Source organism: Phalacrocorax aristotelis, chromosome 3, assembly GCF_949628215.1.
Source record: "Phalacrocorax aristotelis chromosome 3, bGulAri2.1, whole genome shotgun sequence".
Taxonomy (NCBI): domain Eukaryota; kingdom Metazoa; phylum Chordata; class Aves; order Suliformes; family Phalacrocoracidae; genus Phalacrocorax; species Phalacrocorax aristotelis.
Genome location: NC_134278.1, coordinates 27,736,530 through 27,751,347, shown reverse-complemented (window position 1 = coordinate 27,751,347; position 14,818 = coordinate 27,736,530). Strand labels below are relative to the sequence as shown.

Here is a 14,818-nt window from a genome sequence, read left to right as displayed (position 1 = left end):
GGTTTCCACTAGGAGGATATACTGAGTAGGAAGTTTCTGCTTTCTTACAATAAGCGTGAGGTCTGGGGAACTGACTTTTCCTTGAATGTGGTCATAAGCTTTATTAAGAAGAAATCTAAAAGAATATCTTTTTCTAGACAGCAATAAGTGTGAGGAGAGGAGTTTACTATTTAACAGGTTTTAATCCTGGCTTCTGTCTTTCCGGTGGTTTTGCTTTAAGAACTAGACTCAGCCAAAGCAGGTGAGAGTTTTCCTCAGAGTAGAACTACTGGATTAACAAGGTTTTAATAAGGACTTTTTAATCTATTCGATGAAAAGATGTTAAAAAGCTTGAAAGCATTTGTGACGGTGGGCCAAACTTGTCCTGTAACTGAGCATGGGCTCACTTCTCAAAGTCCTGCACAAGAAATTAGGGAGAGTTTTCCTGGGGAGGAGGTTACAAGATCAGTTCTTTTTTGCTGTAGGAATTACTGCTCAATAAGAGGTATCTGGCTTGAAGCCGTCGTTCTGTGGAATGTGTTAGGGTTAAGGTTGCTCTGTGCCAATTTTAAAATGCTCTTTCATATCTTTTGTGTGTTAACATATTGTTTCTCCATAGGGTGACCCTGGGCAGCCTGGGAATCATGGTTATCCTGGTCAGCCTGGTCCAGATGGTAAGCCTGTGAGTACTAAAAACTTAGTCATATATTGTAAATGTGAAGCTAACAGGAGAAAAAACATGTACCACTGATAGCAAATTTTCAAATTTAGATGATTTTGTTTCCTTTCTCTGAAACTGTTAATGTCACTTAAGGCTATTTGAATGTAACAATTCTATGAATCATAGTTAAGTTAATCATAGTTTTTTTTTTGTTTCAAGCTGAAATATTAAAAATATGATAGCATGAGTTAGACACTGTTATAAAGCAGAGGACAGGCTATGAGTGCTCCTATTGGTCTTTGCATCAGTTTGCAGTAGTTATCAGCTCCTGACCCTCAATCTTAACTGCTTGAGAATATTTGCATTAGAAAGCACTTTAAAGCAGCTAAAATCCTGTCTATTTTGTTTTAGGGATTGCTTCTCATGTTTAAGCTTGGTTCATTTAATTTCTTTTTAGGCTGCTTCACGTAGTCCATCAAAATATGTAGGTACTCATATACAGTGTTAAAAATACAGATATTTTTCAGTTCTAAACATGATATGTTAAAACACAGATCATAAAAATACCTGTATTTTTCTCTTACCCTAGATTTTACTTTTTAAGCTGGCATTCCATTAGTATGGATGGTAAAGACTGGAAGAAAGTATATGAATAACATGTGTCCCTAAAATAAAACCAACAGATTTGTAAAGGCTCGTCTGGTCTTCATGATTAACATTTTTTGTTATAATAAGATTTTAATAGAAGCAAATAAATATATAAAAATAGCCTAAGATTTCATTAAAAATATATTAGATCTCTGAATCTAATTGGAAGCCTCTGAGATATTGACAGCCAAGCTTCTCTGTTGAGTAAGGTTTTGTTAACAGCCTGCAATCTCTGTATCACCAAAGTGGTGGTGCGCATGTGCCTCTGGTGTGTTAAGAGAAGGCAGGCCAAAAGCTGCGAGGCTTGACCACCCATGTTTCTTTTCTAAGAATGTGGCCTCTGATGTTGATTACGATTCATTAAAAGCTATTTTATTTATATTTAAAAAAGAAAAAGGAAAAGGTAAAAGACAGGTGGGAGCGTTAAAAATAATTTGTTTCTGAAAAGAAAATTCTGAAAAAATTTGTCTGCTTGGATACCAAAAGCAGGAAAAGCAAAGTGCACGCATGTACTGTAAATTTTTAATTTGTTGTAGCTTTTCCTTCTTATTGTGAGGACTTAATTTTATGGTTGAGTCCTTAGGTTGTAGTGTTATTTTGAAATCTCCGTGGTGAATTAGAAGAGAAGGTGAACATCATGTCTTGAAATCCACAGAAAATACAATTAGGGAGGAGGCCCAAATACTATTGAGAATAAAAATATAAGAAGATGTCCCAAAACATTAGGAAGTATAAGTGGATGGGTGCAGAGACAAAATCTTTTGTGAAAGAAAGATTGGATTATGGACTGGGGAAACTAGTAATCTATGGGTTTGGTTGAGACTTATAAGAGATATTAAGTTATTCTGGGTCAGCTTGGTTCACATGACAGACTAGAGAGACTTCAGAGAAGGGCAACAACAGGATGGATTGGACCTTCCAACTTCACTCTTCTAGTAATTTTTCTATCCTGTGGAAAGATTCATGAGGATATTGTAACTAATCAAAAGTCTTTCCCAAACCTGCCCTTGCTTATCAATTGTAGTACCTCTAGTATGTTATTCCTGCTAAAGAGGCACTACCTGCCAACTTCGATGACTTAATAAAAACACCTAACATTCTATTTTTGTTAGGAATTTTTAATGCTAGCAATATATTTCATTTCTGTGTCAGCTAAAGATGGAAACAGTGAGACTGATACTTACTTGGAAGTGTGTATGCTGCAATACTGTATAACTGGTAATAAATATTACCAGTTATAAAGAGAAAGCTCCATGCTACACATTATAAAATGTTCACATTTATCTTATTTTGTTGCTGTTATGTGTTGGCCTTTTCTTAGGGATAGTAGCTGGTTCAATTAATTGTAGTGATTCCTTTTGGAAGCAGAGTTAGTTGGATATTGGTAGGGAACTGTCGTTTCCTTTCTTTCTTTTGAAAAATAAATTAAGACTTTATTTCTGAAGTGTCCAGTCAGCTGCAACAGTATTGTTTTAGAAACAATTTGTTATGACTTTTTCGTACTTCTATTAACAGGTTTTCACTTCAATGCTATATATCTTCCCATAAGCACTGAAATTTGTAACAGCGTGAATCATGAAGGAGAAATAAATTGATGCTGTAGTCTTTCTGTAACTCTGTAATCTGGCAGTTATGATTTTTTTCCTGCAAGTGAGTCATAACGTGCATAGATGGGCATTCTCTGAACATAAAAAAGATTAACAAAAATATCTCAGACAATTAGAAGAGAATCAAAAAGCCCCACTAAAGGAGAAATCTTACCATTTTGCTGACTTGAAGTTCATATGTTATTTGAAGTGCTTACAGTTAAATCCTATAGCTTTATTAACTGACTAATTTTTAAAAAAAATCAGCTGTAGCTTTTTGCACTTGTTCTTTGTAAGGACATAATTGCAAACCTATTAGATCATCTGCAGCTCTGGCCAGTACATTATTGTTCCTTATGGTAGATTCCTGAGTGCTTTCCAGGCTAGCTTTTAGCCATGAACGATGGGAGACCCTTTAGGTACATTATGCAGGAAAACAGATTCTTCCCTCTGTCTTTTTCTTTCTACTTATTTATTTGCTAATACAACTTGCACGTTCTCTGTGCTGTCAGTGATTTTCCTTGTTTGAGATAACTTCGCTCATATAAGTCCTTTTAGCTGTACCCCCTGGGGAAGTCTGAAAAGCAGGCTTTTAATTCAGACAGCACAATAGGCTTGCAGGTAGTTGTGTAGTCAGTGTTGTATAGTCAAATGGCTTTTGCATGAAAAGCTTTTCCTGGAAAGTCAGTCTCTTCTGTTCCCAAACACATTTTTATGTTCTTCTCTAAAGTTATTCCAGTTTGCCTATCTGGTATTAATTTTCTTGGAAAAGTATAACTGGTCAACAAAATGTTTCTTTCTCTGAGAAAGGTTTTACGCATGCATTTGTATTGCTATATGTAACTGATTTTTAAAGTAAAACATCAAAGAAAATTTATTTTATTGTTTGTGGGCTGGCTAGATTGTTGCAATACTTAAAGTTAGTTTTAGTCAAGAAAAATTCAAAACAATTCCCATGAATATCTTCAATGTTAGCAGAAAATAATTGTTCACATGGTGTTACCTAGTAAAATTGTTTGCTGTAATATTTGGGGAAGTGAACATAAATGTGACACATTTTCAATCATTCCTTATTTGTTTTTTAAGTAGGTTTTCTAATAGGTTCTTTGTTTTTTTCCCTTTAATTGCCACCTCTGTTTATTTTCCATACTCTGATACGTACAGAAAAGATCAGTTGAAGTAACTGGAGAAAAGCACAGAAGTGAGAAGCATAATTGATGAAAATATATTTTTTTCAATCAAAAATGTCATTCAGAACCTGAAATGATTAATTTGTCTTGCCAGGAAAAATAGCACTGGTAAATAAGCACAAGGGTAAAAGTAGTATTTGAATCTCAACTGGAACTCATTTTAATGGGCATTATTAATCAAAAAGAAGCAGCTGGACTTGTTGCTGGTCCTGAGAACACTCAGAAACTTGACTGTGCAGTCACAAAGCCATTTTTTATTCCAAAGGATACTTCATAGGTACTGGGGAAAAACTCAAGGGGAAAAACAACTGAACAGAGTCTATGCAGTGATCACTTGTGGTTAATAGAGGTGATAGGTTCTCAGTCTGCTGAAAGAAATGAAAAAATATGCTTATTTGTCAATTTTGAACTTTGAACCATGCGGCTGGCAGATCTGGACAATTTTCCAGTATTCCATCTAGTTTCATTCATGAAAGTTTGGAACCATTTGCCTTGTCTTTACAGTGTCCACAACCAATAAGCAGTTTAAAAATAATCTGGTGAGACTGACTTTACTGATATTCCCAGATACAGAGTCCATAAAGTATCCAAAAGCCTCTCATAATAAGTAATTTCTGATCATTCAAATATTTATTTTTGAAAAACTATAGGACATTATTACAGCTGTACTACCTAGAGTTTAATAATATTTGGTGACCAACTGAAGGCCAAATCTTTTGTGATGAGCTTAGTATAATGGCAACGGCCAGCTATTTCAACAGTACTTTTGGAATAAAAATGGGTAATAATTTCATGTATACGTAGGATTACCTGTGCTATTGGATGGTTTGCCTGGGGATTTAAGTTGATATAAGCTCTGCAGCTACTTTTCTCAGGAAACTTGCACACACATAGTTGATAATTAATCAGTAAAATGCTGCTCTCAATTCCAGAAAAAACCATATTCCTCAGTAACACTGTGTCCTTGTTATTCTTAGAGGAAACGTGTTTGCTCCGTTCTGACTAATACAGTCATGTAATGGCTTTACTGAGACCTACTGCTTTGAAATCAGGGTGATGCCTGATGCTGACTTCTGTTGCATACAGATATACATTTCAGAAAAAAGACAATATGACTGTCTTCAGCAGGGGGCAAGGGTATATGATAAGGACAAACTTCTGAGCGGCGAGCAGGAAATTATACACCCTTGGTACATCATCCCATCTCCCAGAATTCTGCAGCTTGGGAACTGTTTAAGCTGGATTTATGACCTTTTATTTAATAATCTTGTTGGATTGTTTGTTCCTCTGTGATATTTGAGCCCAGAACATTATGCTCAGGTAGAATTTACTGCTAGCGGCTCTGAGCTATGAAAGCCTTAGCAGGTGACAGAGTAGCCAATGGAAGGAAGTGTAATCAAATGGAGACAGAATTAAACAGGCCAAAACAAGACAAAGCAAAAAAATGGCAACCGACAGGCAATGAAAGGCCTTTTCTATACATTTCCCATAATAATGTTCACATGGTTACAAATCTTTGATCAGGAGTCACCCCAAATTTATGTTGCAGGTTAAATGCTGCATTTAGTTATCTTTGTGATCTAATGCTGGATTTGCCCTCGTTTTCATGTTTTGGTATGTGTAGGCAGAGGGGCTTCACTGCAGAGACATTTCTGGTAGCCTGCAGAAGCAGATGCCATGAGAAGTCATTCTACAGGGCCATGCTATTTAATAGAGGGAGGAGATAGGAGATGAGACTTCTTCTGAGCTCTTGAGTTACCACTGCTTAAGAAAGTCCCAGAGAAAGGAGTAAGGCACAGGCTCCAAAGAGAGCTGCTGGAGAGGACCACCTGACTGATCCACGTGTCCAAAGGGTCAGCAAAAGAGGAGCAGTAGGCAGATGAGTACAGGCATAGTGAGGTGTTAGAGAAGCTTGTCTGGGGGCACGATGGGAAAAAATCTCCTTGAGAAAAGGAGAGGAAGGACCTGAGGCAAAAATATTAGATGATAAACAACTTCTCATAGAAAGGCCAAAATACTTAATTCAATTAGATACATCAAGTACTTTCTAACATTTCTGTTGCCTCGCAGGGTTTTAGTTACTGATATTGCCAGTGAGGGAGAAGGTCATAGCACGACTGCAAATTTGAGTGTAGGCATGGATACGTGTCTGAATAGCTATAAGAATTTCTGTCCTTTAAGATGTAATGTATTTTATGAAAAGGGTTTGAAAACTTCTCTTCTAATGCTTTAGATAATTCTGCTTTAAACATACTGAAGATTTTCCACAAAAGACTTCCACAAGAGGTCCGCAGACCTCTCTGACAGGATGTTTTCCTAACATCAAGTATTTTTCTTTTGCAGTTGAATTCCATTATGCTTAGTTGCATCACTCCAAATAGTTCTGTGTACTTAGTGTTTATAGTCCTTAAATATCTTTAGACCATTACTGTTGATCCTTGGTTATTTCCTAGCCAAACTGAGCTGCTTTACTTCTCCGTTGTCTTTCCCAAGTAGTTCTGTGTCATGCCTTTGTCATTTATGTTGTTCAGTGACTCTGAAAGCTTTTCAGTAAGGAAGTGTGCAGTGCGGTTGTCATTGCCTTATCAGTACATCCTCTATTTTATATTTGTCTGATGTGATACACCTATGAATGCTGTCCGAACTGTTGTCCTTTAGGCATTCAAGTGCATTGAAGATATACTTCTGATGCTTACTCTGCTGTTGCACCTAAAAGTTCTTTGTAATTAATATTTGTCATATGTCCTTCTTGCTCAGTTTTTTCACCAAGTAAACTAACTTCCATTTTCCAGTAAGGCTCTTAATTCACCGACGATGACAGTATTGCTAATTTGTCTGTGTCCTTCTATGTAAGTTCTTTGGCCTAAGAAGTCGGTTCAACTTTTTCCCTTAGAATTACTTTTAAATTATTGCCATTTTCTTTAAATTTTGAAGTTACATTTTATCTGTGATTTTTCTAAAATACCCAGCCATCTGATACAAAACTAAGCATCTCAGTATCTTGCTGCTTATCAGTTTGCCTTCACAGATTTTCAGGCACTAGGAATTTAGCAGTACTGCTCCCACCCACAACAAATTGAGACGGGATTTTATATAATCCTGATTTCTGTTGCACTAATGTAAAATAATGAACAAGAATATAAACAAAGTGCTGTGGAGTAGTGCTGACTGACAACACCAATGAAACATTATTGGTGGGATTTGGTTTAAGATACCTAAATTTAGTGTCAACATGTGTACAGAGACACTGGCTGTCTAAATTCCCATATTAGTGAACAGATACTTAACTAATATACCCTAACTAATATATGGGATTCTTACGGTGGAAGGTATTTTGTCTTGCCCATGCTGCTGCTTCAAGAGGATGAATGCCTCCCAAATGTTTTGTGCCACTATCTTCTAAGACAGGGTGGCTGCCCAGGGAATCTCAAAAGACAGGAGCTGCCTATGTTTAGGCAACTGGATTCAAAACTGAGTGTCAAACTCAGTGTTAGCTACAATACTTTTAACACCATTTGTGTGTTTTCTGAAAAGTTCGTGAGAGAAGACCAAGTCCAAATAAAAAGAATTCTTTCTGGTGGCAAATTCAGTGCTTTCACCTTATTTGAAAGTAAGCTTCAGTCCTGAACTCTTCTGTGTCAATTGAAAAGGGAATTTTCTCTTCTGTCCCTCTTACATAAAATGTCAGCTATAGCACAGTGGTTCTTGGAGCATATTTATGTGTGTCACATATGTCTCCTACTGAGGGCTTTGAGGTTAGGGAGAGGACTTGAGCTGACTTTAATGCGAAAAAATTGTAGATGTTAGCATTTAGATTGATGATCCATACTACACAAGTAGTGATACAAAGACATGCTCATTTTAATGAAAGCTGCTTTTCCTAATCTATAGGAGGTGTTTTTAACTTGTCCAAAAAATTGCTACATTATTTGTATGAGACAATGATTCTAATTTTTGTGACTTTCTGTGAACCTCCTTTTGTATCTTCTCTGTTCCAGCTTTCCTTTAAAGAAACACACCGACAATGTGTTTGATTTGCTCTGAAATCACATTACAAACTAGCTCTGAGCTAAATATGCAGTTCTGTAAGCTGAAAACTCTTCTGCCACCCTCCATTCATCTTGTGAATTTTGAAAATCAGTTCAGCCAGGAGATTGTCCTGTACTACTTCCCCTACTCAGTTAGAAGGAGAAGGAAAGGAAATGGCATTTCAGAGATATAAAATGTGAAATAAAGTTTTATTTATATAGAATTATATCATACAGGAAGTCATACAAACTTTTTGCTTTTTTTGGAGAAGAAATAAAAAGATAAACTTTAGAGGCATTTTTTGGCTTGGTGAATTATTTTAGCTACTCAGGAGACTTGCGAGTAATCTGGGAATGCTACACCATTTACAGTTAAAGCTGATTTTGCTAGAACTGCCTTGAGCACTAAAAGTTAAATGCTTGATAAAGGATCCATGTATGTCAGAGACCTAGAATTCTGTTTACTTCTATATTAAACATTACCAGCTGCCTTGGCGGGCATCTGCTCAGATGTCTGTTGGGAAGAGGGCACAGCAAGTACTCTCTTGTATCTAACCCAGTGAATAATTTTAGCTCTGTTTATTATTCCCTGAGAGCTCTGACTGATTTAAAGAAGAAATCAGACATAGACATTGCCTTCCTTGTATTGAAAAGGTTCTATTAGCTCCTTTTTATGAGTGTGGAAATCCCCCCATTAAATTTTATGCTGTTTTTAACTGAAACTCATTTATAAATAGGATTATTAGTTCTTTCAGTTCAAATCAAGATTAAATTCTGGGTATTTGAAATTGGATAGTCCATTTTATGGGGTTTATCAAATTTAGTTTGGGCTGCCAGTTGAAAGGTCTGAACCAAATAGCCTCAGAGATTTATAGGACAATTTCTCTCCTTGTTTTGTATGTTTTCTCAAAAAAGATACCCATCTTTGTAGCTCATTTTGTCCAGTGGAATGACGTGTTATTAATGGAGCTAGGTGAAATTCATATTCTTCAGTTACTTGCCTCTGTTAAAGGATTCTTCTAAAGAACTTGTTAATTTTGCCTAAAAACTGGCTACCTTTGCTACACTCATTGAATCCAGTCTAACAAAACACCTCAGGCATATATTTTGGGTTCTGTGAAGGTTCTTTTGTTTTGTCAGTGTTGATTTCTGTTAAAGCATTCCTGAAATTCTCTTTTCAACTCATGAAATACTTAGTATTTCTTTTTGTAATCCCAGTCATTCAAATAATTTTTTTTACTTGCATAGCCCATTATATACCTTCAAGTTCATAGTTAAGTGCTTAGTACTGAGAATGTAATTTTTATTATTTAGAGATATTATAAAACTAGCTGCATAATGTATTAGAACATACGTTGTTTGTTAAGCTTATCCCTGTAACTGGAAATAAGCCTTTAAAAGTCCTGACATTTTCCAGGTATTTTTCTTGAGAGAGGGAGAGAAGTGTCTACGTATGGGGGTTAATTAGTTCTTTTTTTTTTTTCCAGTGGAGAAATAAAACAATATGTTTGTTACATTCTCATGCAACAATTCTGTAATAGTGGGTTTTAGCATAAAGTAAGGAGGCTGCAAAATTCAGATGCAGAAGCTTCAGCTTCTGAAAGCTGAAATCTAAATCTCAAATGTATGATTGTGATAGCAGTTACTGAAATTTGTGACCTAAAATGACAGGGTTGCAACAGCAGTTCTCTAGTAACCAGGAGGACTGGGTTTTCCTTAAATAAGTATTTGGAAATTTGTAAATATAATTTATGAAAAGTCACAAGTCTTGGTTTCTTTTCCTTAGGGATATCAGGGATCAGCAGGAACTCCAGGTATCCCAGGAACTCCAGGGGTTCAAGTAAGTTTCTGATTCATTTCTATAATTTGAAAATCTGAGACAAATCCTGGCAACCCTCTCCCAATATCCATTGTTTGTCACTGAGAGCTGAGGTGTGAGGAGTGAAAAGGGCTCAAGGGATGGCATGAAGCCAGGGGGCATCCTTGGGTGAATTGCACTGGAACTCACATTGCTTTGGGGTTTGTATGTAGGGTGACAATTCGACTGCAAATCTAATCATTGCTGGGTCGGGCCTGTAGGAGCAGGACTCAGCTGGGGCTTAGACGTTTCCATCTGATCCAGAAGCCAAACAGTAGTTCCTTCTGTTTTTCTAAGAAGCAGTAACAGTGATCTGAAGCCTTGTCATGGTGATTGATTACCCACAATTCACACGTCCAAAAGGTTTCAGATAAAGTCCAGACTGATGGAGGAGAATTCTTTTTTTTTCTTCATTGTGTTAATTTTGTAGCCCTTACTGAGACAGTTATTGGAAACCAGTGCTATATTTTACTCATGTCTTGATCTAGTCTGGCTGGATAGTCAGGGACTTATTAATTTGTTGAATTAAATATCTGAGAGCGTGCTTGGGCGAAGAGCAAGCCTGCAACATGGCCTATGTGAAGGTTGTCTGATGGACATTTGGAAAGAAGGGGACATCTCTGGACTAGTACGGGCTGTGTGACGTCCTTTTTTCATGGGGTGGTCCCTGACTAGAGCGAAGAATTGTTTTGGTGTTCCCCAGTCACGGGTTGTGATAGTGTGGTATATTCATACATGCTGGATACATTTCATGCTTGTTTCTGCTTTTTCTGTCCAGTTACCAAAATGTTGTGATCAGCCAGCTGACACATCAGTCCCCGGGTCATGTTGCATTACATTTCTGTGTCTCGTTCTGTATCAGATTGTATTAGTATTTCAGCTGGTTTTCATTTTTTCTCTCTTAGGGACCACGTGGCTTTCCAGGTATCAAGGGAGAGCCAGGGAAAGATGGGACTAAGGTAAAAAAAAAAGAACGAATGAAAACATAGTAATAGATAAAAATATTTTACTTTTACCATTTATCATTTTTGGCTGTACAGTTAATAGTACCAATATTTTCACATGAGGTTTCTGTGAGAATTGTTTACTATAAAGGTAATAAAGAAGGAATAAGAATCCTACATTTAGAATGTTACTTCAATTCTGAATCTGGCCTACTTTATTTAATAAAGTTTATATAGGCTTTAGCACTGCCAGTAACACCTTTATTGCACTGAATAATTTATATTTAGAAAGCATATCTAAGTATGAGTACCTGGAAGCACAATACAGGCATCTGTCAGAGTGGTTTCTTTCTGTCTCTTTTCACCCTTTTTCTCTTTCAGTAAGCATCTGGATGAGATAGGTAGGAATTTTTGGATGGCACTTTCTATCAGAAAACACTGATTAATTGAAACTGAAGCTTTTTGTGGAAAAATTCTAGCTGAGGTGTAGCCGGTAGATTGGAGCTGCAGACAGAAGTGGAAGTTTACATATAACTCCTTTCTGATAATCAGGATTAACTTGAATCTGGATCTCCTGTGTACACAGTGAATAAACTATACATTGTCTACTGGCAAGTCTCATTGATATGTAAATAGGTGTCCACCCTTCTCTCACCCTTTTGCCCTATGTTTACAAATGTTCTAAGTTCATTGTGATAGAAGCGTATTTTGCTCTTGGTTTATTAAAGCTTCAAAGCCTTTTTTTGTAACACAAACACTTGTTTTCCAAACAGATTTTACTCTAGAATTTCCTTCTTCGAAAGTTCCCCATATTAAAAGCAGATCCTTAAATTCATCACTGTTCAGCAGAACTCTCAAATGCATGATTAGAACTGAAAGATATGCTTATGTGTTCTGTGCTTTAGGCATCTTAATGTAATTGGTCAGTCAGTACTGGGCCATGTGCAGAAGGTAAGATACTGATGATGAAAAACTCTATTGTCCTGGCAGTGCAAGGTTGCGACAGATAGAATATTTCCTAATTTTCAGTCCAGCCTTGTGTAAAATGTGCCAAGAAACAGGGCTTCCACCACTGTTTTAGAAAACTTCCATTGTAAAATAGGTCTTGCCATTAGAATTTTTTTCCTGATGATTCAACCCAAATTTTCGTCTAATTTCATCCCATTACTTGTAAAGTTTCTATAGCAACTAATTTAAAACTGTTTCCATTGCCGAGTGTTTTAGTTTATCCAATAATTGAATCACCACTTCTGAGCAGAAACTGAGGTTACATTCTTTTTCATTAAGAAGCAATGGATGCATCAAGTGTTTATTTTATAAGTTTTGATGATTTTTTGAACTCAGTTCTATTACCGGTTGTCAATACTTATTTGTTGAGAGATATTTTGATAGCATTAACCCACAAGCAATCATTCCCGGAGTGGTGTTCCTGTCTTCTGTGAATACATGACAGACCTCTCAAAATCTGCTTAGACATGAATGGTTTTGATAAATACCACTGAGACATGTTTTCTTTTACCCTTTGTCTTAGGACTTGAAATATTATATAAAATAACTTCCTGAGCATAATTCACTACTCCTCCTTTATTATTGAAATATACTAAACAAATTGAAATATATTGCTCAATATAAAGTTAGATATTAACAGAGAGAAAGCATTGTGATTGTCCAAAAATGATTTGGTGATTGGCTCTTTGTCCTGAGTGAAGTAGATCACTCTACTGAAACATGCAACTGAGCTTGTTTATATTGTTTCAAGTCAGGTAGCGCCAAGTTATTATTTAGCCTTTTGTTGTAATCGCTCAAGGGAGCTTGCAGATGAATTATCAGATAAATATCTTCAGTACCAATAACAAAAGTTTTGGAATTCCTGATATCTGACACCTGTGAGGATAATAAAAAGAATGTTTTGGCTTGTGTTTTTGATTTCCAGCTGCTTTTACCAAAGTGGATTCTTTCTTTCACTGAAATGAGAACTCTATTGTCAAAGTGCCACAGTTATTTTATCAGCGTATTTTGGTTTCATTTTGTTTAATTTTTAGATAAAGTACTTTATACCTTATTTTTTAATACTTCACTCATCCAGAGTAAGCTGGTGAGAAATTTGATAAGGTCAGTAGGTCTTTGATATTTGCGGTAAGAGGGGAGAGCAAAGCCATCCCAGATTTAGGGAATTTCCTTATTCTTTGGGAACTAAGAATGGATGGTAGAATTATTACAGCTCCTACAAAGATTTCCAAAGCTCTTTTTAAAGCTTTTCTTTCCCTCTTGTCAAAGCTCAATGGCTACTTTTGAATCTCCATAAGCCTTATTGAGAGATTACAGTAAAATTAATCCTAACAAATTTAGTGATTGTTTAATATTTTTCTTTTATGTATTGAATCTTGTTTGAAGATTTACAGACTCTCATCAGTCAGCGTACCAATGCTATGAGGCTGATATGGTGATATATAACATCTTTCCACTATTTGTTGAACATTGAGAATATGAATACTATTACAGTATACTACTACTATTTTAGGTATAAGGATTTAAAATATGTTTGCTCTTTTAGGGTGACCGTGGACTACCTGGTTTTCCTGGATTACATGGGATGCCAGCACCAAAGGTTCAAATTAAATATTTCTTGTTACAATATTCATGTGTTTCAACTTGCTCTATAGTTTAATTTAAAGGAAAATAAGTTTATATACAATATTATGCCAGTGCATTTGATGAACTACATAAAATGAATGGATATGATGCTGAAATTGAAGGAAGATACATTCAGTTGGACTTCACTGCTTACATATCAAGCAATGGAAACCATCTGTTTTTCATTTTTGTTCTGTTCTATGGGATTCTATATTAATTACTTTGAACTTTGATTTTACTACTACTTAGAACCTTCTTCACAAACAATGTGTCAAAAAGGAAAAATAATTATATAATTTCCTTGAAGTAATCCAATTTGAGTGACAACATTTTTAAAGGATAGTTCTGGTCTAACCCAATGAGTTTATTTCATGTGTACATCCCCAAAACATCATCAACTGGATCTTTTGCTCTTCTGTGTTAGTACTCAACTGAATTTACTTCTTAGTATTTCCAAAGTTGTGTTTTAAACTTTTCAGATAAGGTCTTCAGAAGAGTGCAGCACTTTTCAAAGTGCTGAATTTTGACTTAGGTACCTACCTATATTGAAGTTACCAGAACCTCAAAGTGCCTTCCACTGAAAATAGAAGCATTAAGCCTGTGAACTGTGGATTGTCTCACCAGCAGTGTTGGACATTCTGGGCTTCTCTCCTAGGAGAGCTTGGAAAATTCAAGATTTGCATTTACTGTCTTGTGCATATTTTTTTGCTATCAGATGGATCTCTTTGCCTACTTCATTTTATGTCTGGTATACATGTCTACTTTGTATATATATCTGTATATAATTACTTCTATTTTAAAAATTAACATATTCATACACATTTTGTCTAGGGAGAAAGGGGTCCTAAAGGAGATCAAGGACTGCCAGGAATATATGGAAAAAAGGCAAGTAAATTTATAATCATAAAATAAAGCAAGATCTTATTGGTATCTGTGGTGGGGTAACCTTGGCTGGCTGCCTGATGCCCAACCACCCACTCTCATTCCCCCTCCTCAACAGTACAGGGGGAGAATGGAAAAGCTTGTGGGTCCAGATAGAGACAGAGAGATCACCTACCAATGCTGTCATGGGCAAAACAGTCTTGACTTGGGGAATTAATTTAATTTATTGCTAACTAAAATACGTTTGGATAGTGAGAAAGAGAGACAAAAACTAGAACACCTTTCCCCCTGCAGCCCCTGCTTTTTCCTAGGCTCAACTTCTTCATGGGATGGTGAATGGGCAGCGGGGTGGGGTGGGCTGTCCATTACAGCTCCTTTCTGCTCTCCTCCCACCTCACACTTTCCCCT

The 14,818-nt window shown here is 36.3% G+C and overlaps 1 protein-coding gene across 1 annotated transcript in view; it reads left to right on the top strand.

Annotated features, from left to right (window-relative positions):
• COL21A1 (collagen type XXI alpha 1 chain) overlaps positions 1 to 14,818 on the top strand; it is a 114,253-nt gene that overhangs the window by 50,469 nt on the left and 48,966 nt on the right. Inside the window, exons 9-13 of the mRNA XM_075087005.1 lie at positions 599 to 661; positions 9,879 to 9,932; positions 10,856 to 10,909; positions 13,449 to 13,502; positions 14,360 to 14,413. Of these exons, the coding sequence (XP_074943106.1) occupies positions 599 to 661; positions 9,879 to 9,932; positions 10,856 to 10,909; positions 13,449 to 13,502; positions 14,360 to 14,413 (279 nt within the window). The remainder of the gene's footprint in view (positions 1 to 598; positions 662 to 9,878; positions 9,933 to 10,855; positions 10,910 to 13,448; positions 13,503 to 14,359; positions 14,414 to 14,818) is intronic.